Consider the following 22654-nt stretch of genomic DNA (forward strand, 5'->3'; position numbering starts at 1 on the left):
GGCTGCTCAACCCCTTTAGTAATTAGGGAAATGCAAATTAAAACCAAATAGGAACGTTAAATAGAACAACCACTTTGGGAAACTGTTCTATAGTTTCTAACAAAATTATATACCTACCCTATGACCCAAAAATACACTGAGTGTGTGTGTGTGTGTGTGTGTGTGTGTGTGTGTGTGTGTGTGTGTGTAAAATCATACAATGGCGCTAAGCAATAAAAAAATAACTGATAAAACCAACAACTTGGATGAACTGCTATTATGCTGGGCAAAAGAAGCCAGACACAAGAGAGTGCATACTGTTAGGAGTCCTTTTACATGAAGTTCAAGAATAGGAAAAGCAAATTTACAGTGATAGAAGTCAAAACAGTATTGTCAGGGGGCGCCTGGGTAGCTCAGTGGGTCCAGCGACCGACTTCGGCTCAGGTCATGATCTCACATTTGTGAGTTCGAGCCCCGTGTCAGGCTCTGTGCTGACAGCTCAGAGCCTGGAGCCTGCTTCTGATTCTGTGTCCCCCTTTCTCTCTGCCCCTCCCCCACTCATGCTCTGTCTCTCTCTGTCTCAGAAATAAACATAAAAAAATTAAAAAAAAAAACAGTATTGTCAGAATAACAGCTTCTGACTGAAAAGTTGCATAAGAGTACTTTCTGAGGCGATAGGAATGTTCTTCTGAGTAGTGGCACATGCATATATAAAAAAATTTTCAAGTTGTACATTTAGGATTTTTGCATTTTACTGAAATACACCTCAATAACCCACAAAAATCCATTACATATATACCAGAATGGCTAATAAAATTTAATAGACTGACAATTCCAACACCCGACAAACAGGTAGAACAACAGGAAATCTCATACATTGTTGGTAGGAATCTAAATTATTGCAATCACTTTGGAAAACAGTCTGGCATTACCAACTAAAATTGAAGACACACAAAAATGTTCATAGCAGCATTATTCATAATTGCTGCAAAGTGAAAACAACTTAAATGTCCATCCAAAAAAAGAGTGAATAAGTTAATTGTGATGTATCTGTATAACAGAATAGTCAGCAATGATACCTAAACTCTAGCTCCGTAAAACATGGATGAATTTCACAAAATACTGTTGAGTGAAAGCAGCCAGAATAAAGAATACAAACTAAATGGTTCCATTTAAATGGAACCGTTTACAAAGTTCAAAAAGCAGGAAAAACTAAACCAAGTTTAGATGCAACCTCAGGTAGAAAAGTAAGAAAGTGAGTATCATAAAAGTCAGGACAGAAGTTAGTTACTCTTGAGAAGGAGGAAGAGTATATTTGATAAGGAGGGGGTTAAGGGAGGGCTTTCTGAAGACAATAGTCTATTTGATTACCTGGATGTTGGTTACAAGGGTTATGCTTTGTCATTACTATGTCAAAAAAGATGCACAGCTCAAGGTCTCTTCCATATGTATGTTACAAATCAGAACAAAAAAGGTTAAAAAAAAAAATCAATGGGACCTGGTGATTGATTGGATTTGGTGGGGGAGGGGAGGGTAGAGAAACAACCAAGGACAACTCCCAGGTTTCTGACTTGCACAACTGCTGGGGCAGTGATGCCTTTCACTGGGATCAGAAAAAGCATTTTCAGGGTAAGAATATTAATTAAATCTTGGACACATTAACTTACAGCACTTTGGAGACATCTAACTAGAGATGTCCAGCAGGCAATTAGATATGCAGATCTAGAGTTCAAAAGAGAGATATAAATTTTGAGGCTATAGACATAAATTTCCAGGCTAGAGATATAAATTTTAGGTTCATCTGTGAGTGATGCCATGAACACGGACATGACTGTTTAGAGAAAGAAGACTAACAAGAGGGTAGGGCTGATTCCTGGTAAGCCAACATAATGGGTAATTGCAGGAGGATAAGCCAGTAAAGAAAGCTGAGAAGGAACCAAGTGGTAGGAGGAAAATCAAGAACATGTCATGAACCATTAAGCAAGGGAAGAGAACGTCTCATGAGTAATAAGTCACCCACTGCAGGTTGATGCATACTTAAGAGAGAATATGGCTTATGTGCGATACTCAGCAAGCCAGTTTTTATTCCACCTCTTTCTGGTTGATTTGAGACAACCACCCAAGAGAAAAACCAATGCTTCTGAGAATGGCTGAAAGTTTCTATGTTATCTTTAGAAGTGAGCAATCAAGGCCCTTCTCACTGTTCTTTCTCCCTGATTCTCAGGAAGGAAGAGGACAGATTTGAGAGCACTGATAGGGTCTGTGTGATACTGGGTAGAATAGCCATTAAAAGTTCAGCACACGAGTACAGGCTCACTTTTCTGCTTCTTCTACATGACTAGAGTAGTATGAGAAGCCCTCAAGAGGGTTTCTCTTCTCTAAGTGAGAGCCAGGGCCAAACCTACTACTTGGGCAGAAAAGGCCTGAGGCGTGTGGCCAAGGCCAGATCAGTAGTCAGCCAAAGCAAATGTGCGCTTTGGTTACACAGCCCTGGTCACTGATAGGAATGAGTTAGAGCAGGCTTTGCTCACATCACAAAGGAAAAATCTAGCCATGTTTGAGAATTGGGGAGATGAAAGGGGTCCATATCACAGCCTGTTTTAGTTTGAAACAATTTAAGACTAACTGGATTAAAAAAAAAAATTTCCACATGAACCCAGCTGAGCTTATTACATTCTTTTGTCTTGGGAGTTTGGTACCCAAGTCCTAGTTAAGAATAAATGCAAAGTATTTTAGTTTTTCATTTGTAAGTACAAATATTTAACATAAATTTCTTCCTTGGGGAGCCTATAGACTTGAAAATAGTGGTTGCAGACTACAGAAAATTGTTCCTGGGATCCATGACCAGGAATACCATCATAAAATTTCTCAATTTACAGCACCACATAAATCACATACAAAACAAGACCACAATGGGCATCTAGGTTAAAATGATAACAGATTAGTAACTCCAGAAATAGATACAATATGTTACTTGATGGGAAGTTTTGAGTAAAGGTTGACTCCCAAATTCATCTAAAAATTAAGTACAATTCTAATCAAAATCTCATTGGGATGTTTTTTAGAACTCATCAAAATAAATTCTAAAATTCACCTGAGATGGAATAGCCAAAACATTTTTTTAAATGAGCATATTTGCCCTATCAGATATCAAATTACTATTTAAAACCACAGGGCAGATGGGGACTATAGTAATGGAAATGTGTGGAAACACAGACAGCATGTCACTAGAACAGAGCTGAGAATCCAGAAAGAGGCCCTATAGAATACAAGGAAATTCTTGTGGTACTTCAAATATGGTCAAGTCAATAAATTGGGAGTTAGGCAAAAGTCTATCAATTTAGAAAAAAGTTAGATCCCTACCTCACACCACACACAAAAGTATATTCCATTCAAACTAAAGGAGCTAAATATGAAAAAAAAATTCAAACAAAATATATGAAAGTTAAAAAAAAAACAACCACCTTGGGATGCTACAGATTTTGCTGAACAAGATTAATGAAAGAAAAAAAAAAAAAAAACATGTTTTAAAACAATAGCTACACTTTATGAGCATTTACTTTTGTGCCAGGTGCTATACTGTTTACAGAAACTGGTGCATTGGTACACTTCATATTCACAATAATCCTGAGTTAAACACTACTGTCACCCTCATTTTATGAAGAGGAAACTGAGACAAAAGAGAGATCAAGTTATGCAGCCAAGATTTCAATCCAGGTACTCTTGCTCTATAGAAGTCTGTGATAGTAATTTTTAACACAATGCACAAGCAGAAATAAATCAAACTTCTAAAACACAGTGTAGTTGAGTATACTCCACCTTAATTCATATTTTGTCATGGATCTTCACTATTTTACTTCTCAAATACAATGATTATTTATTTTTTTTTTGAGAGAGAGAGCATGCACAAGCAGAGGAGGGACACATACACAGAGAGAGAGTGAGTGAGAGAGAGTGAGAAAGAGAGAGAGAGAGGGAGACAGAGAGAGATGTACAGAATCTGATGCAGGCTCCAGGCTCTGAGCTGTCAGTGCAAAGCCCAATGCAGGGGCTCGAACTCTGAAGTTTGAGATCATGACCTGAGCCAAAGTCGGACGCTTAACCGACTGAGCCACCCAGATGCTCCTCAATGACTATTTTTAAAATGGTCAATAATCACACAACAGTGACAATAGCATCCTTGAAATTCCCCTAAGTTATAGATGCTCATAATGAAAGCAACTTTATAGCTTATAATCTAATGGTTTTAAAAATTCTTAGTAAAAGAATTTTTTCCAAATGAAATTTTATGTGGATCTATAATGAGAAACAGATTAAAGTAGTATTTCATTCTATCACTGTATTTTATTTAAGTATTTACAGCTTTTTAAGTGTTTTATTTTATTTATTTTAAATAGGCTCCACGCCCAACGTGGGGCTTGAACCCACAACCCTGAGATCAAGAGTCTGATGCTCTACTGACTGAGCCAGCCAGGCACCCCTTATCAGTATATTTTAAAAGCTCAAGTTTATAACATTTACAATGAAGGTGTTCTGATTAACACAAACTAAATTATGGATGATTGGGGCAGTCAGACTTGTTATGTTTTGATTGCACAGTATCAAGAAAAGCCCGATCCAAAGAGATTAGCAGTTGCAAATGATAAAGACTTTTTTTGTCATTTTTTTAATAGTACGTTAATGCTATCTAAGGATTTTATTATACCTGTCCAGAAGTCTAAGTAGAAGAACATTCCTAAGTTAAATCTCTAATAATAAATCTTAAAATATGTAATAATGATGACATGACATATTATGCATAAAGCAGTCACATGTAATAGTATAAGGCAATAAGAGTTCCGTAATAGTGAATTTGCTGATACAATTTTACATGAGCAAACAAGCACCGGCCTGAATTTTTAAAATTGCCAATATATAGCTGTAATTCTTCTAATCAATAGTATTTTTTAGAATTCAACTATATACACAAAGAAAGCAAGAAACTCTATTATAAGGATTGTTATCCTGAATGGTGGTCTTATGGATAATTTTAATTTTTTTTTTTTAAGAAAGAGAGAGTGCACGAGCAAGGGAGAGGCAGAGAGAGAGGGAGGGAGAGAGAGAAAATCCCAAGCAGGCTCTGTACCCGCAGCATGGAGCCCAACACAGGGCTGATCCCCCAAACCGTGAGATCATGACCTGAGCCAAAATCAAGAGTAAGACACTTAACCGACTGAGCCACCCAACTGCCCTAGGATAATTTTAATTTTGTCCTTTTGCTTATTTTCCCTCAAATATTCTAAACATGTTACTTTCCCCCTCTTCTTTTTTACTTTTTATCTCAAAATAACTATAAATCACAGGGATTTGCAAAAAATGCACAGAATGGTCCCCAGGTCACTTTTCCAAACTTTATATCTTGGTTAATATTTTGCATAACTATTGTACAATATCACAATGAGGAAACTAATCTTTTTTTTTTTTTTTTTTGAAAGAGAGAAAGAGGAAAGAGCAGGGAACAGGCAGAAAGGGAAGGATCAGAGGATTCAAAGTGGGCTCCATGCTGACAGCAGAGAGCCCAACACAGAACCCGTACCCACAAACCTCAAGATCATGACCTGAGCCAAAGTTGGACATTCAACCTACTGACCCACCCAGGTACCCCCAGGAAACTAATCTGGGTACAATCTAGAGTTTACTGAGATTTCACTACCTGCATGTTTGTGTATGTGTGTGTTTCTATGCAATTTTATCACATTTGTAGCTTCGTGTAACCACAACTGAAATACAGAACTGTTCCTTCCCCACAAGGCTCCCCTCAAGCTACCTGCCTTAACCAAGCCATCCCTTCCCCCATTCTGAACTCCCTGGCAATTACTAATCTGTTCTCCATTGCTATAATTTTGTTATTTCAATAATGCTATATAAATGCAATCATACAGTATGCAACTATTTAAGATTGGTACTTTTTCTCACCTAGCATAACTATCCTGTGAGATAACCTGGCAGTATAAATCAGTGGTCTCTACTGTGTTAAAAAATTTAGCATGTTATGCAATTGAGTATATATAAATGTTTATAATGTTTTAAAGTTTAACATGTTAAAATGTGAATCAAATGCTTATGAAATCCCTGTTGTACCACCACACAACTAGGAGTTTGGGGAATGAATTTTGAAAACGGATAATCTAATACCAATCTAGTGCAACTGAATACAAATACTATATAGAAGAGAAACCCAAGGCTCAGTGCTTTTAAGTTTTGTCCAAGTTTGCAAGAACACATGGTTTATAAGAATGCCTGGTTTTGCGTTTTTCGGGACAAGCTCTAGATTCCAGTCCTTTCCCAACCCAGGTGGATCTATGTTACATCCAAATATGGCCACTTGCTAGTCCCCCCAAAGGGCCACCGTTTTCTGCCTTTCCCAATACTGTTCCCTAAAGTCTTCCAAATTGTCAAGGAAATGAATCCCTGTTAAATTCCTACTTCTGTATGGTGATTTAGCCAGCACCACACCCCAGGCCCAATTCTCCTGACTCCATGTACAGTAGGTCCATGACTCAACATCTCTCTCAGAAAGGGCTACCCCACCCTAGTACGAATTCAAACTAACTTTCTCCCCTCCCCGCCTCTGGTGCCTAGATGCCCTTTATCTTCCTTTCCTTGGCAATTATGTTAAGTCTTCCTGATAGCTCACCCCACTGCATACCTGTTCACTAAGTGTGACAAACTCCTTATCTTCACAAGTTGAGGATTAGAAGGCAACCACTCCAGAAACAACTTCTTATATACCATACCTCCATAGTAATGTCCTTACTTTTCTAAAAAAATTGCTCTAAAAAAGTAAAAGCTATAATACAAACACTAGGCATTTTGGCATACAGATGTTAAAAAAAAAATGGCACCAAGGTTGGCATAGTTTTAAAAATTTGGCTGATATGGGCGTCACTCTGTCAATATTAGATCACTCAATCTAATATTGAGACAGACTGCCTGGGTTAGAATCAGGCCTCTGCCATCGTATTACCTAAATCAAGTTTCATTTGTATTTTGTGTGCCTCAGTTTTCTCATCTGTAAAACAGTGATAAAAGCACCTCATAGGACTGTTATGAGAACTAAATAATACAAGTAAAGCATTTAGAACACTGCTTAGCACACAGTAAGTATTATCTTAAGTTTTCACAGTTATCTCTAATGCATGGCAGTCTGGTCACCCTTTGTGGATATGCCTCCTTTCCTCTTGTACTCTAAGTCTGTACTGCTTCTGAAATTTCCATACCAAGAAACAATAGTAACATAAGAACCTATATTTTATTTATTAGGTTCATATCAGTCAAAACAAACTACTAGAACAAATTTTCTTTTACATATCAGCAATTATTAACAACATAACAAATGTGAATATAAGCACTTAAAATATGTGATGGAAAGAATGCTAACAAAAAGTAAGGTACACATCAGGATATATAATATGATAATTTATGTTTAAAAATGGGGGTGGCACCTGGGTGGCTCAGTTGGTTAAGCGTCCGACTTTGGCTCAGGTCATGATCTCACAGAGCATGAGCTTGAGCCTCACATCAGGCTCTGTGCTGACACCTCAGAGCCTGGAGCCTTCTTCGGATTCTGTCTCCCTCTCTCTCTGCATCCCCACCCCACTTGTGCTCTCTCTCTTTAAAATAAATATTTAAAATAAATAAATAAAATAAAAATGGGAAGAATAATACGGTCATATTTATGCTTGTATGTGCACAAAAAGCTCTGGAAAGTTTCACAGTTGCTGATGGAGGACAACTGCATGTTTGGGTGACAGGGTTATGAAGGAGATTATTCACCATATATGCTTAGTATCTTTGAATTTGAAGCAGCAAATGCATTATCTATACAAGAATTTAACTGAAAAAAAATGTAGGCAGGGTCTCTAAACAAGTACTCTGGAAGCCAGGCTTCTAGTCCCAATCTGCTGTAACTGTGTTACCCTGGGCAAATTGTTTAACCTCTGAGTCTAGGTGGACAAAGCGAGGAGCACCAAAAACTTCAAGGTTCTATTCTAAAAATGTAAGATCTCAGGGTGCCTGGCTGAGCATGTGAGTCTTGATCTCAGGCTCATGAGTTCAAACCCCACGTTGAGCAGTAGAGTCTACTTTAAAAAAAAAAAAAAAAAAAAAAAAAGGAAGATTTCAACAAAGGGGTAGTAAGTAGATGGCACTACTACTTTTTTTTTCTGTCATGAGAGGAGTACTAAACCAACATTTTGCAAAAGAAGGCAACTTTTTGAGGAGTTGATGGCTTTCAAATACTATTTTACAGTTGATGGCTTTCAAATACTATTTTACAGCTTTTAAAAATGTAGAATTGCCAAGCCTATTAATCTTTAAAGATAACTTGTATTATTCTTAACAAAAAAAACCTTTCTTAGAAGGGGGTCTAATGTAACTTGCAGAAAATACCTATAAAGAATATTCTGCATATCATATTGTTTCTCTTGCCATGCTTCTGAAATTGTTTTAAATGGACTTTAAGTCTTTATACTATGGCATGGAGGGAACAATAAAGTATAATAATTTACATTTAAAAAATACACAAATGACTGGGGCACCTGGGTGGCTCAGTCAGTTGAGCGTCCGACTTCAGCTCAGGTCATGATCTCACGGCTCGTGAGTTCGAGCCCCGCTTCGGGCTCTGTGCTGAGCCTACTTCATATTCTGGGTCTCCCTCTCTCTCTCTGCCCTCTCCCGCTCATGCTGTCTCTGTCTCTCAAAAATAAACATTAAAAAAATTTTTTTTTAAATACACAAATGACTATACCTTAAACAAACAACTTACATTACTTAAAGGCATTTATTATCAGATACTGCAAAAAAAGTAACATCTCCAATCAATGGCAACAGCCATAATTGAGTATATAATTTATTCCAGGTACTATCCAGGTATTCATTCCTCCTATCATTGTTAATCCCACCATCCTCTGGCAAAGCAGGTTTTAACAGCCCCATTTACCATATGTAGCAATGGAGGCTCCCTGAAGGTAAGTGACCAGCTTGAGGTCACAGTCTAACAAGCAGCAGAACTAGGAGCCCACCAAGAATCTTTGGATCTGAGCTCTGCACAAAACAGGGGCTACTGAATGTTGGCTGGAAGGCTGGTGCAGGTTTGCAACAGACTTTTTACTGATTTGTATAAAAATGAGGAAAAATAATAAGAAAGGAAACTTTTTAATAAAGCTAAATGATTCAATCTTATTTCATTTTACTTTACAGAGAGATGGTATGGGAGGGGGCAGAGGGAGAGAGAGAATCTGAAGCAGGCTCAGCAGGGCCTGATGCAGGGTTTGATCCCATGACCCTGGGATCATGACCTGAGTTGAAAGCAAGAGTGGATACTCAACCAACAGAGCCACCCAGGTGCCCCTAAATGATTCAATTTAGAGGTCTTTTATTCTGAAATTCTGTCCTCTCAAATTATTTGAGTTAAAATATCCTTTTTTATTTTTTTATTTTTTTATAAATTTTTTTTAACGTTTACTTATTTTTGAGACAGAGAGAGACAGAGCATGAACAGGGGAGGGGCAGAGAGAGAGCGAGACACAGAATCGGAAGCAGGCTCCAGGCTCTGAGCCATCAGCCTAGAGCCTGACGCGGGGCTCGAACTCATGGACCGCGAGATCGTGACCTGAGCTGAAGTCGGACGCTCAACCGACTGAGCCACCCAGGCGCCCCAAAAATATCCTTTTTTATTTATTTTTTTTATTTAAAAAAAATTTTTTTTAACGTTTATTTATTTTTGAGATAGAGAGAGACAGAGCATGAATGGGGGAGGGTCAGAGAGAGGGAGACACAGAATCCTAAACAGGCTCCAGGCTCCGAGCGGTCAGCACAGAGCCTGATGCGGGGCTTGAACTCACGAACCGTGAGATCATGACCTGAGCCGAAGTCGGACGCCTAACCGACTGAGCCACCCAGGCGCCCCAAAAATATCCTTTTTTAAAATAAAATGATAGTGAATGTAGCTAGTGATATGTTACTGTTTTTATTGGCTACACCTGACAAAACAAAAAACAAACAAAACAAAACAAAACAAAAATTAGTAACTCCACTGCACCCAATTTGGGGTGGTGGTGGATAATTTCTTCTTTAAAAACAATTTTTTTAAGTTTATTATTTATTTTGTGAGAGAGAGAGACAGCGCGGGGGGGGGGGGGGCGGCGGGGGGCGGTTGGGTAGCAGAGAAAGGCAGAGAGAAAGATTCCCAAGCAGGTTCCTTGCTGCCAGTGCAGAGCCCCACGTGGGGCTTGAATCCACGAAACCTTGAGATCATGACCAGAGCCAAAACCAAGAGTCGGATGCCCGACAAACTGGGCCACCAGGTGCTTTTTTTTTTTTTTTGCTTAATTTTTAGTTGAGAAAGAGAGCACACTCAGGGATGAGGGGAAGAGGGAGAGTGGGAGGGAGGGCTGAGGAGGGGGAGGGGGAGTAGGAGAGGGGGAGGGAGGGAGAGGGAGAGAGACAGAGAAAGAATGAATTTTAAGCACAGGCTTAAGGCTGTGCTCCATGCTCAGCACAGAGCCCAACGCAGGGCTGGATCCCATGACCCTGGGATCATGACCCAAGATGAAAACAAGAGTCAGATGCTCAACCAACTGAACTATCCAGGTGCCCCAATAATTTCCTTTGAAATCCAAAGTCTGGAAACTATTCCCTTAAGACAATGATGCCTTCCTAAATACTAGAGGACTTTACAAACACAGATACATCCCCACCTAAAATTCTCTCTTTAATCTCTATTCTGTTTGGATTAAGACACTGAAGGACTGAAAAATGAGAATAAAGTGGGATTTAGCAATCCAAAGTCACATGAGTTAACACTGGGGGGGGGGGGGGGCTTACTTTAGGATTCATCAGGTAACTTTCCTCATCTTTTATCTGCAATTCTACTCATTCTAACACGGGCACAGACTTCCTTTTCCTAAAATAGTCACATTTTTAATACCTCTACTAAGTGGCAATCAACAATTAAGTCAAAGAAAAAGAATTACTTGAGGTCTCCGATAATCTGATTTTATTTAAAGCCTCTCTGAAAAAATAAAAAATTTTAACGATGTTTATTCTAACTATATACAAAAAAAATTGGTCTATAAATCAGACGCAAGCCACTTTAATTTCCAAATTTCTGTACCTCCATTAAATACACACACACACACGGTATACACACACACACACACACACACACACATATATATATATATATATATATATATATATATATATATATATATATATACACACACACACACACATAGTTTTGTAAGCAGTTTATAAACAGGCTGATCAAACTGGATAAATTTCTTGAAAATAATTTTATTGTGTATAAGGCAAATAAGTTATTTACTCCTTTTGTTAGCCACGTTTTATTTCTTACCTATCCTCCTTTAGCAAGCATCAAACTTATTTTATGTAACTAAAAGTTAGTTGCAATAACAACGTATTAAATTCACATTTAAAACTATGGTTTTTAAGATCCAGTTATTTTTAGTCTTACTTTTATATTACTTTATGGTGCTTTATTAAAATTTAAAAAAGAGCACAAAAACATGGACCTTAAATGACATATAACTGAAAATACCTAGAGTCTGCACTTATTACATGGTTCAAAACATGCCTTCTCAAAGGAAAATCAATTTTAAGAACTTAACCACACAGTTTGGGTAACATAAAGCAGTCTTTCCATGCCCACATGTTAAAAGGCCCAGTTAAATTTATTATAGACTACAGTGTTTGCAAAATCTAAAACTGGTAATAATTCTGCCTAAACTCCATACTCACCTAATATCAAAAGTTATTTTTATTTCTTCTTTTTAAAAATTACTTAAAATATACTGCTGGATAGTCTTTTCACTATATATTTATTCAACTAACTCTGGGTGCAAGCTACTTTTAAGTGTAAAAGTCCTTTCCAATGGAAGTGAAAATAACATAAAAATGTTTGCATAAAATACACTCAGTGGCTCTCAAAGAGACGCTGAGTCTATTAAGTCTATTAACTTGGTTCAAAATACCCAATCAAAAATGTTAGCTTTTGTCACATTGATATATTTTAACTGTTAACTAATATCTACATTTTAAACGCACTGTGTTTAATGTAGCAATAATGATGACTATTTTCTCACTAACGCAACAGGATTTTAAGGGCAAATGAGATAGAGCTGTCTAACTGGAAAAGACTGGCTGCCTGCAGTTTGTAAATAGTAACAAGACAAACTCCCATGCTTGCTTCTTCATGTAATCACCAATATGTAGGTCAAAATAAACTAGTGAGCTATACATTACCATCTACCTAGCAATTACGGGTCAACAGGAGGGGAAGAAACTGTTCAAATATGACTATTGTTAAGAAATGCAAATACTAAGCATCGTATGTCTTTATAAAAATTGTAACCTATCAATTCTGAAATCATTTTCACTTTTGCTACTTTTAATGAACCCCCCTCACTAATTTAAAAAAAAAAAAAAGCCGCCACTTTAAGATGTAAATTCCTCTTTTTTTCCAAAGTAACTTGCCTTGGAAAATCTAACGCAGAAAATAAAATATAACAGATAAATCACTACAACATTTTAAAAAACCTAAAGTTATCAGTAAACAAAAACAAAAACAATCCCTCCACTTAGGCAAGGCGTGTATTTTTAATCTTCTATGGGTATCCCATTATACTAATCAGCAACGTTTAAAAGTCACCAAATGCTCCAAACACTACCACTACACATGACATACTCCCTTTTACTCAAATGAAGCTTAAACTAGACCCAAACTCAGGCCAATTCCCCCTCTCAGGCACACTGAAATATACGAGGGGAAATCCAAGAAATCAGATATGTTAAGTGCCGGTATCTTCTTCCAGAGTAGGGTCAAATTCGTGTTTGCCTGCAAATGTCACCGTCTCAAGAAGTCTGCAAATTCTCATTAGCGCTATAGAGTACAAAGAGGCCTGACCACAGAAACACCTGTCCTAGCACTGAGAAGACAGTGGGAAATGCAACCCAAGCCCACGCCGGCCGCACAGCCTCCGGCTGCAGCGAGCCGGGACGAGGGGTGGACACTGACCTCACCGCTCCCACGGCAGGGTCCCACACGCTCGACCCGCCTTCCCCGGCGAGAACCAGGAAATCTGTCACGCCGGCCGGGACCCACCCTCCGCGAACCCCTCTCGCTCCTTCCCAGCCCGGCCCCAGCCGGCCCAACTGCTCCCGGTCCGCTCCGGCCTCCCGGCTGCACTCTGCCACCTCATCCCTCCTCGCCGGTCTCGCGGCCCCGCCGCCTCCACCCCGGGAGCCTGAACTCGGGCCGTCCCCCGGGCCGGAGCCCCCGGCCGCCGCCCCCGGCCGCGGCCAGGCTCGCAGCGCCGTCGGTCCCTCCGCGGCCCGGTCCCCGCCGCCCCCCAGGCCCGAGCTCCCGCCGCGCGCTCCCCACCCCCAGCCTCCGCCCTCACCCCGCTCGGCCGCTCCCGGCCCGCTCCCCCCAACCGGGCTACCTGGAGGCAAGGGCGGCAGAGCACTTCACCCAGGGCCCTAGGTCGCAGAGGGCCCGGTGCTCGGGGTCCCGCTCCTTCTCCCGCTCCACGTGGTAGGCGTAGATGGAGAGCAGGATCCCGGCGGCGCACACTGCATACCGGGCCACCCGCTCCCACCGCGGCACCGACACTCTCAGCAGGACGGGCGCCGCCATCTTCCCCCCTCCGCCGCCGCCGCCTCCTTCGCCGCCGCCGCCGCCTCCCTCCGCCTCCACCTCAGCCGCCGCCGCCCGTCGGGGCCCGACCCAGCCGCCGCCGCTACCGCCACCGCCTCCGCTGCCGCCGCCACCACCGCCGCCGCCGCCGCGCCCCATTGGCTCGACCGCCTCCTCTGGGCCCCGCCCCCACAGGCGCGCGGCCCAACCGCCCCGAAACGAGAGAGCCCGGCGGGGCGGGGAAGGCGCGCGCGGGCGCGGCGGGAGGGGGCGGAGCGCGCAACCGTCGGGAGGCCGGGCCGGCAGGAGGAGACAGAGGCGGCGCGGCGCGCGTGGCGGGCGGGGCAGAGTGGAGGGGCGTGGCCAGAGGATAGAGGGGGCGGGGCTCCGGGAGGGGAGGGGAGGGGTCGTGAGGGGAGGGGAGGGGTCATGAGGGCGGTGAGGTGCCTGAGGGCTTTAGGGGACTGGGTGCAGCGAATAATAAATTTCACGTGTGACTGAGTAAGCCCTTGGCCCCTCCCCCTGGGGGGTGGCGATCATTGCCATCCCTTTTTCCTTTTTTGTCATCATTTGATATTTTTGGACCCAATCCACATTAACCCGGGCCAATGCCTGGAGTTCCAGAACCATGCTTCCATTACCTGATATTCCCCACAACCTCCAAGCACCTCCGTGTTCAACAGGTGCAAACTTAAATATTTTTTAAATTATTTATGAAAAAAACAACAAAGTTATGAATGCCTTGCTTCTCTGTAAGTTGAACTTGAGATGGGTTAACATAATTAATGTAATATAGAAAAATATAAAAACGAACTAAAAAAACAGGAAAAAGAAAAAGACAAATCAGAATAAAAAGAAAGACCAGGAGTAAGAACACAGGTAAGCAGGCCATAGAGTCTTGCATAATTATTAAGATTGAACCATAAATTTGGCTCTGAGCTTCCTGGTGATCACAACTAAAAGGAGAACATGTGTGTGTGATTCTCACGGTCTCTAAGAAGAAAGAAACACACCATTCTTGGGGATGGCCAGCTTTTCCCTGGTTTCAGTTCTCAGAGATTTCAGGAGCTTTACATAGTGATTTTGAGTAACAAGCAATGTCCTTGTTGGTAACAGATTACCCCAACGTTAGCAGCTTAAAACAAAAATCCCTTATTTTCTCACAATTTCTGTGGGGCAGGGATGCGGGTACCACTTTGCTAGGTCCTCTGGCTCAAGGTCTCTCACATTCAACTCGTGAGTCAGGGCTGCAGGCATCTCAAAGTTGGAGAATCCTCTTTCGGGCTCACTCAAATGCCATTCACAGGCCTCTGGTTCTTTATTAGTTCCTGGCTACATGTACCCCTCCATAAAAAGCTGCTATCTTCCCCTAAGACAAGGGGTAAGAGAGGGAGATGGAAGTCACAGTCTTTGTTGTAATATAATCTCAGAAGAGACAGCCCATCACTTTTACTTACTCTATTACTTAGAAGCTAGTCCACAACCCAAGTGTCCATCAGGGATGAATGGGTAAAGAAAATGTGGTATTATATATACCATGAAATATTATCCGGCCATAAAAAAGAAGGAAATTCTATCATTTGAGACAACACTGATGAATCTTGCGGACATTGTGGTAAATGAAATAAGTCAGACAGAGAAAGACAAATATTATATGATCTCCCATGTATGTAGAATCTTAAAAGGCCAAACTCAGAAACAGATAGATTGGTGATTGGCAGGGGCTAGAGGTTAGGGGAAATGGGGAGATGTTGATCAAAGGGTACAAACTTCCAATTATAAGATGAATAAGTTCTGGGGATCGAAGGTGCCACATGGTGAATGTGGCTAATAATACTGTATTATATACCTGAAAGTTGCTAAGAGAGTAAATCTTAAATGTTCTCACCACATAATACTCACAAATTATGTGAGGTGATGGATGCATTAACTAACCTCATTGCGGTGGACATCTCACAATCAATTTGATCACAAAATGATCAAATCATGTACACTTTAAACTTACACAATGTTATATTTCAACTATATCATAATAAAGCTGGGAGGTAAAAAAAAAAAAAAAAAAAGCTAGTCCCTAGGTTCAGTCTGCAATGAAAGGGAGGGGATTACACAAAAACATGGAAACCAGGAGAGGGAATCACTGGGAGTTTATCTTACAGGCTGTCTACCACAGTCCTCAAAAAATCACTACTCTCTCTAGTGGTTTCCATAAATCTGAGTGGACTCATTCTGCTGCAACCTCTCTCCTTCTGTATCCCTTTCCTGACTTGATGAGATCTGTTGATTATCTGGCTTCTTTCACTCATCATGATGTCTATGAGGTTTATTATTAATAATTGCACATAGCTATTATTATTTTTCATTGTTGTGTTATAGTCCATTATATGAATAACCACAGTTTTATTTGTCCATTCTCTCCCCACTGTTGATAGACATTTATCCTGTTTTAGCTGTTATGAATGAAGTTGCCATGAACATTCTATAAACGTCTTTTGGTGGACATAAACACTCATTTCTATTGGTAATAACCCCATGAGTGGGATTAGAGTCAGACGGAATTAGTAATTACTGCCTCTGTCAATTCAGGTCTTCCATAAAGAAGATGCCAGGGTAGAATTAGATATGCAAGACATTTCCAGGGGGCCTTGCCCGTGAAGGCTAAAGGAGAGAGGGAGGAAGAGTAGACATGGGGAACCTCCAGACCACAGTGCAGATCTGACTGCTGTGAAAACTCCACAGTCTCAGCCAGGCTGACAGGGAGCCCAGTGTACAAACTGTCCATCATAGGAGCTGTGTGCAGTGTAGGATGGCCTGGAACTAGGACCTCTGCCATGCACAGTCACGGGCCGGGAGCAGCCTGAAAAAAGCATGGCCTCAGCATGAACACTGGGGTGGGTCTAAAAGTGTGGCAGCTGGAGCTATTGGCCAACTAGCCTCCTTGCAGCAGGCTCTCTTGAAGGGAGATCTGAACAGTGTATCACCAGGGCCACCAAGCTACCAAACGGCTTTCCAAAGTGGTTATACCAATTAAAACTCCCACTAGCAATGTCTGAGATTTCTTTATACTCTACGTTCTCACCAACCCTTGGAAGTGCCAATGCTGTTAGTTTTACACATTTTGGTGGTTCTCTGGAGGGATCTCATTGTGTGTTTTTTTTTTAAGTGTATTTATTTATTTTGAGAGAGAGAGTGTGTGTGTGAGAGAGAATGCAAGTGGGGGAGGAGCAGAGAGAGAGGGAGAGATAGAATCCCAAGCAGGCTCTGTGCTGTCAGCGAGGAGCCCAATGTGGGGCCCAACCCCACAAACGGTGAGATCATGACCTGAGCTGAAATCAAGAATTGGACACTCAACCAACTGAGCCACCGAGTGCCCTTTGTTATGGCTTTAAAATAGCCTTTGCTGACGACTAATGAATTGGGGCACCTTTCATATGCTTATTGAGTACATAAATGTTCTCTTTTGTGAAATGCCTACCCAGGTCTTTTTCCCACTTAAAGAAAAAAAATATGTTGTCTGTCTTTTTCTTATTGGATTATAGAAGTTCTTTATATATTGTGGATACGAGTCCATATGTGTATTGGAGATATCCTCTGCCACACTGTGTCTTTTTTTTTAAATGTTTATTTATTTTTGAGAGAGAGAGAGAGAGAGAGAGAGAGAGAAATTACATGCATATGAGCAGAACAGGGACAGGTAGAGAGGGGGACAGAGGATCCAAAGGCTCCATGCTGACAGTAGACAGCCCAATGTGGGGCTTGAACCCACAAACTGTGAGATCATGACCTGAGCTGAAACCAAGAGTCAAATGCTCAACCAACTGAACTTGTCTTTTTTTTAATTGTGTTTGTTGCTGAACAATAGAAGAGACTGTGAATTGGGGCGCCTGGGTGGCTCAGTCGGTTAAGTGGCCGACTTCGGCTCAGGTCATGATCTCACGGTCCGTGAGTTCAAGCCCCGCATCCGGCTCTGTGCTGACCGCTCAGAGCCTGGAGCCTGTTTCAGATTCTGTGTCTCCCTCTCTCTCTGACCCTCCCCCGTTCATGCTTTGTCTCTCTCTGTCTCAAAAATAAATAAACGTTAAAAAAAAAATTTAAAAAAAAAAAAGAGAAGAGACTGTGAATTCCTCGCATACATTCCACTACCTCTCACCTTGGAAATGTCAAACTCCTACTTATTCACAGCTTAGATATCTCTTTCTCCTGGAAGGCTTTCCCACCTCTATTGTAATAGTGAGGATTCTGGTAATACAAACTCAGTTCACCAGGCCAGGGACTCAAGCCCCATCAGGACTCTCTCTGCCCATCTTCCCACCTCTGTGTGTTGATTTTGTTCTCTCAGGCCAGCTGTGTGCATTCGGAAGGAAAAGTGGCTACTGGTTCCTCCATCTTGCATCTTTGTTTTCTCCTACCAGAAGGGAACTGCCTGCCATCCCTTAAATCCAATTTTAAAAATCCTGATGAAGAATTCCAGGTTGACCAGCCTTAGGTCACTCATGGGCCCTGCAGCTAGAAAGAGTGCTGGCTATGACAAACCCACACACCCACAGGAGATTCTGTAAAGGAGCAGTCCTCCCAAAGAATGAAAAAGTGATATTCTCAAATGCATGAAGAGGGAACGAGGCAGACAAAGTAGGAGGCTAATCCATTCACTTATTTCACAAATGTTTATTGAGTACCTACAACGTGCCAGGAACAATTGCAAGGGTTGGAGCCATAGAGAAGATGAGCAACAGCCGTTGCCTCACAGAGCTCATGTTGTGTGGGAAGCTAGGTGAGGCTGTTGTGTGGGAAGCTAGGTGTTCCTGTTGAGGGCTCACAGAGAAGAGCCCCTGTTGTTGTACAGAGGAAGGTCCTCTGCTCCCAGGCAGGTAGAGCTGTTCACCAGCCTTTCCGCAGTACCAGCAGACAGCCAGGGTCTTCACTGGCTGGTGGGCAAAACTCTGGGAGATTGATTTCCAATTCAAGAATGTAAACTTCAAAATTTATACACAGTTGGAAACGTCATACATTGCTGGTGGGGAATGTAAAATGGTGTAGCCACTTGGAAAACGTGTCTCAAAATGTTAAACATAGAATCACCATGTGACCCAGCAATTCCATTCCTAGGCACATATCCAAGAGAATTGAAAACATGTGTGCACAGAAAAACTTATCCATGAGTGTTCATAGGAGCATTATTCCTAATGGCCAAAAAATGTCCATCAACTGATAAATGGATAAACAAAATGTAGTATGTACATACAGTGGAATATTACTATTCAGCCATAAAGAGGAATGAAATAGGGGTGCCTGGGTGGCTCAGTCGAGTGTCCAACTCTTGATTTCGGCTCAGGTCATGATCTTGCCGTTTGTGGGACTGAGCTCCACATTGGGGTCTGTGCTGACAGCAAGGAGCCTGCTTGGGATTCTCTCTCTCTCTCTCTCTCTCTCTCTCTCTCTCTCTCTTTCTCTCTCTCTCTCTCTCCCCCTCCCCAACTTGTGCGTGCATGTGCACACATGCACGTGCACTCTCTCTCTCTCAAAATAAATTAACTAATTAAAAAAAAAGGAATGAAGTACTGATACATGCTTCCACATGGATGAACCTTGAAAACATGCTAAATGAAAGAAGACAGACCCAGACACAAAAGGCTATGTATTGTATGATTCCTTCTATTTAAAAAAATTTTTTTAATGTTTATTTATTTTTGAGAGAGAGAGAGAGAACAAGCAGGGGAGGGGCAGAGAGAGAGGGAGACACAGAATCCAAAGCAGGCTCCAGGCTCTGAGCTGTCAGTACAGAGCCTGACTCGAGGCTCAAACTCACGAACCCATGAGATCATGACCTGAGCTCAAATCAAGAGTCAGAGGCTTAACCGACTGAGTTCCCCAGGCACCCCTCCCCATTCCCTTTCATGGAGGCTTGGCAGGGATCTCTGCTCTAGCTTGTCACCTTGCTTTCTGGGGCCTCTGCATCCATGGCCACATCCCCTTGGGCCACTGCAGTTCCATCCCTGGGCTGGTTTGAAGGCCTGTCTTTCATCAACACCTGAAGATGTGCCTTTCTTCCTGCCAAGCATGGCTATGTGGTTAAGCTTTTTTTCCCGGTATGTTTTATCCAATATTTCTGCATTTTCTGTGTTGGCCCAATCTACCATGCCAGAACCAGAAATCCAAAAAGGTTTTCATAAGCTTGTTCATGACCCCAAACTTGCTTTGCTGAGTTAGAACGCTATACTCTACGTTTTCTGTTTGGGAAAAGGTCACAGCAAGGATATAGCAGGACAGTACTGGAAGTAGCTGACCAGCAATCTTTCTATAGCAGGATCTGTGAAAGCCCAAGCCTCCCAGGACCCTTCAGGAAAACACCACTGAAAGTAAGTGTCCTACTGAGAGGGGATGGATGTGTCATTTTCTCATTCAAGGGATAGTAGAGTCTGATATCATTTCATAACTGCCAGTACAGAGGAAATGCTCATTTTTAAATGATGAGGAGTGGACCAGTAAACATCCTATGTACATGAATGACCCGCTGTCTCACTAGGCGATGAAGCCATCCACTGAGCACACATCTAAGAGCTAGACACTGTCGGCCTCTTGATATGTTGTATTTAAACTTCATACGATCTGTATAAGGTAGGTATCATTATCCCCAGTTTTCAGGAGAAAAGTAAGTCTGAGAGGATTAAGTAACTCGCCCTATTACTTAAGAGGTAGAACTTCGTATCAGGAGTGTTGAATCGCTATATTGTACACCTGAAACTAACATTACACTGTATGTTAACTAACTGGAAGTTTTTTTAAAAAAAGGGGGGGAGGGTTTCAATTAAAACCTAGGCCTGTCTGATTCAGGTGTCTCCCGCTTTCCACCTATGTAGCTCCCCTGTGGGAAACCACCTCTCAATTTCACTTGGATGCTCTGTTTGTTACTAGGATGCAATGAATGGATTATTCACTACCTCTCCCCTTCCATTCTACTCTATCAGTATAACTAAGTTCCAAGGTCTTGTTTCTGCATCCAGGTGAAAACAGATATTTCCCTGTGGTCTGAACTAGGCTGAACCCAGGGTTAAATCCTGAAGTCTGCTGAGATTTCATCTGCACGCTGCCATCCCACATACTACCCTGGGGCAGCCTGAGGCCCCTGTGACATGTCTTCATTGAGATCTGTTCCTCCCCAGATCTATGAACCCCAGCACAGGTACCCTGACTGATAGGATAAGCTTGGTCCCTGAGCTTCAGGAGGAACACTGAAGCCTGTGACTTCCCCCTCCGGGCCTCCTGTCCCTGTCATCCTGTTCTAAGTTCTCTTACTGTATTAGCTCATTTAATCCTGACAACAACTGTTGATGCAAAAACTATTGTTTTCAGTGGTGTACAGATAAGGAAACTGAGGTTCAGAAAAGCTAAGTAACCTGCCAAAAATCACACAGCTAATAAGTTGCAGAACTGGGATTCAAACTCCAGCAGTCTGGTTCCCAGATCCATGCTCTTAACTCCTGTGCTATGATCTAAGATGCACAGAGAATTTGGACTTTTTCCTTTAGTATTTGTCACTATATAATATAATGTGCATTATTCTTCAAAAAAAAAAAAAAAAGAAAAGAAAAGAAAAGAAACTATTTTAGGGGCCCCTGAGTGGTTCAGTCAGTTAGGCAACCGACTTTTGGTTTTGGCTCGGGTCATGATCTCATGGTTTGTGGGGTCAAGTCCCACGTTGAGCTCCATACTGATGGTGTGGAGCCTGCTGGAGATCCTCACTCTCCCTCTCTCTCTCTCTCTCTCTCTGCCCCTCCCCTGCTTGCTCTCTATCTCTCTCTCAAGACAAAGAACTAAGCGTTAAAACAAAAAACCTCTTTTATGTTTGTCTCTATCACTAAAATATAAGCCTCACAAGGGTAGAGATCTTTGTCTATTTTGTTCACCACTGTATCAGCATCTATGTCAGCATCTAAGACAGACCTGACCAGAGTAGGTACTTAGGAAGTACATTTTGAATGAATGAATGAGTACTGTAAAAATGTTAACCATTAGTGTCTTTGCACAAAAAAATAGGCCCACAGCAAATATGTTTCCCCACATAAAAGAGAAGTCCTCCCCACAGAGATTACTTTCTTTACCATCCCAGACCCAAAGGCAAAACTCAGAAGATTTTGTTTGCTCTCTCTGCTTTTATCACACTCTCTCAAGCCCTTAGCTTTCCTGAGGATGTCAGTGTCCATCCAATGGCCATGCAATTACCCTGACTCATCGTCCCAGATCTCCCTCAACTCTGATGACCTTTGCTTCCATTCCACCTAAATTGCCTATAGGAGTGGCCTTTGCGATCCTTTCAAACGTCCAGATTTCTGAATTCTTGAGCTCTAATATTCTGCTCTTTGTACACACCCTCTGTGGCAGATTGTATTTTCCAAGATGGTTGCAATGAGATTCCCCATGCAACACACTTTTCTCTGTGATGTTGACCCTGCTCCTGTCAAGGTTGAGTCTGTGCTCCTTTGAAGCCAAGAGGGTCTGTAACTATGGCAGAAGTGACCCTCTGTATTTCCAAGTCTAGATCATAAAAGGTGATACTTCTTCATGGTCTTCTTGGAATGTTTGCTCTTTGAGCCCAGTCACCACGCTGGGAGGAAGTCCAGGCCACACAGGGAGGCTGCACTTAGATCTCCCAGCCAACAGCCCCAGGTCTCAGCTGACAGCCAATATTAGTCACCCAACATGGGACTGAAGATGGCTTTGAGATAACTCCAGTCCCAACCATACTAACAGCATGAGCAACCCAAGTGAAAATCACCTAGCCAAATCCGGTCAACTATACCAGAACCATTAAAAAAAAAAAAAAAAAAAAAAGGATTATGTTTTAAGCCTCTAAATCTTTGGGGTTATACATTATGCAGAAAGAGTAACTGAAACACATTCTTTTCCTTCTAGCTCTCCAGTTCTCTTATGCACCAAACCTAGTCTCTCACTGGAAACCTGCTGTGACCTAATCAATGT

The 22654-nt window shown here is 41.8% G+C and overlaps 1 protein-coding gene and 1 non-coding gene across 2 annotated transcripts in view; both read right to left on the reverse strand.

The window, feature by feature from the left end:
* Positions 1 to 13734, reverse strand: part of VKORC1L1 (vitamin K epoxide reductase complex subunit 1 like 1) — a 62303-nt gene extending 48569 nt beyond the window's left edge. Inside the window, exon 1 of the mRNA XM_042971230.1 lies at positions 13485 to 13734. Within this exon, the coding sequence (XP_042827164.1) occupies positions 13485 to 13678 (194 nt within the window). The 5' untranslated portion in view covers positions 13679 to 13734. The remainder of the gene's footprint in view (positions 1 to 13484) is intronic.
* On the reverse strand, positions 4383 to 4455 carry TRNAK-CUU. Its single transcript has one exon. It is a non-coding gene; the product is annotated as a tRNA-Lys (tRNA).
* Positions 13735 to 22654: the final 8920 nt, after the last annotated feature.

Source organism: Panthera tigris, chromosome E3, assembly GCF_018350195.1.
Source record: "Panthera tigris isolate Pti1 chromosome E3, P.tigris_Pti1_mat1.1, whole genome shotgun sequence".
NCBI classification, from domain to species: domain Eukaryota; kingdom Metazoa; phylum Chordata; class Mammalia; order Carnivora; family Felidae; genus Panthera; species Panthera tigris.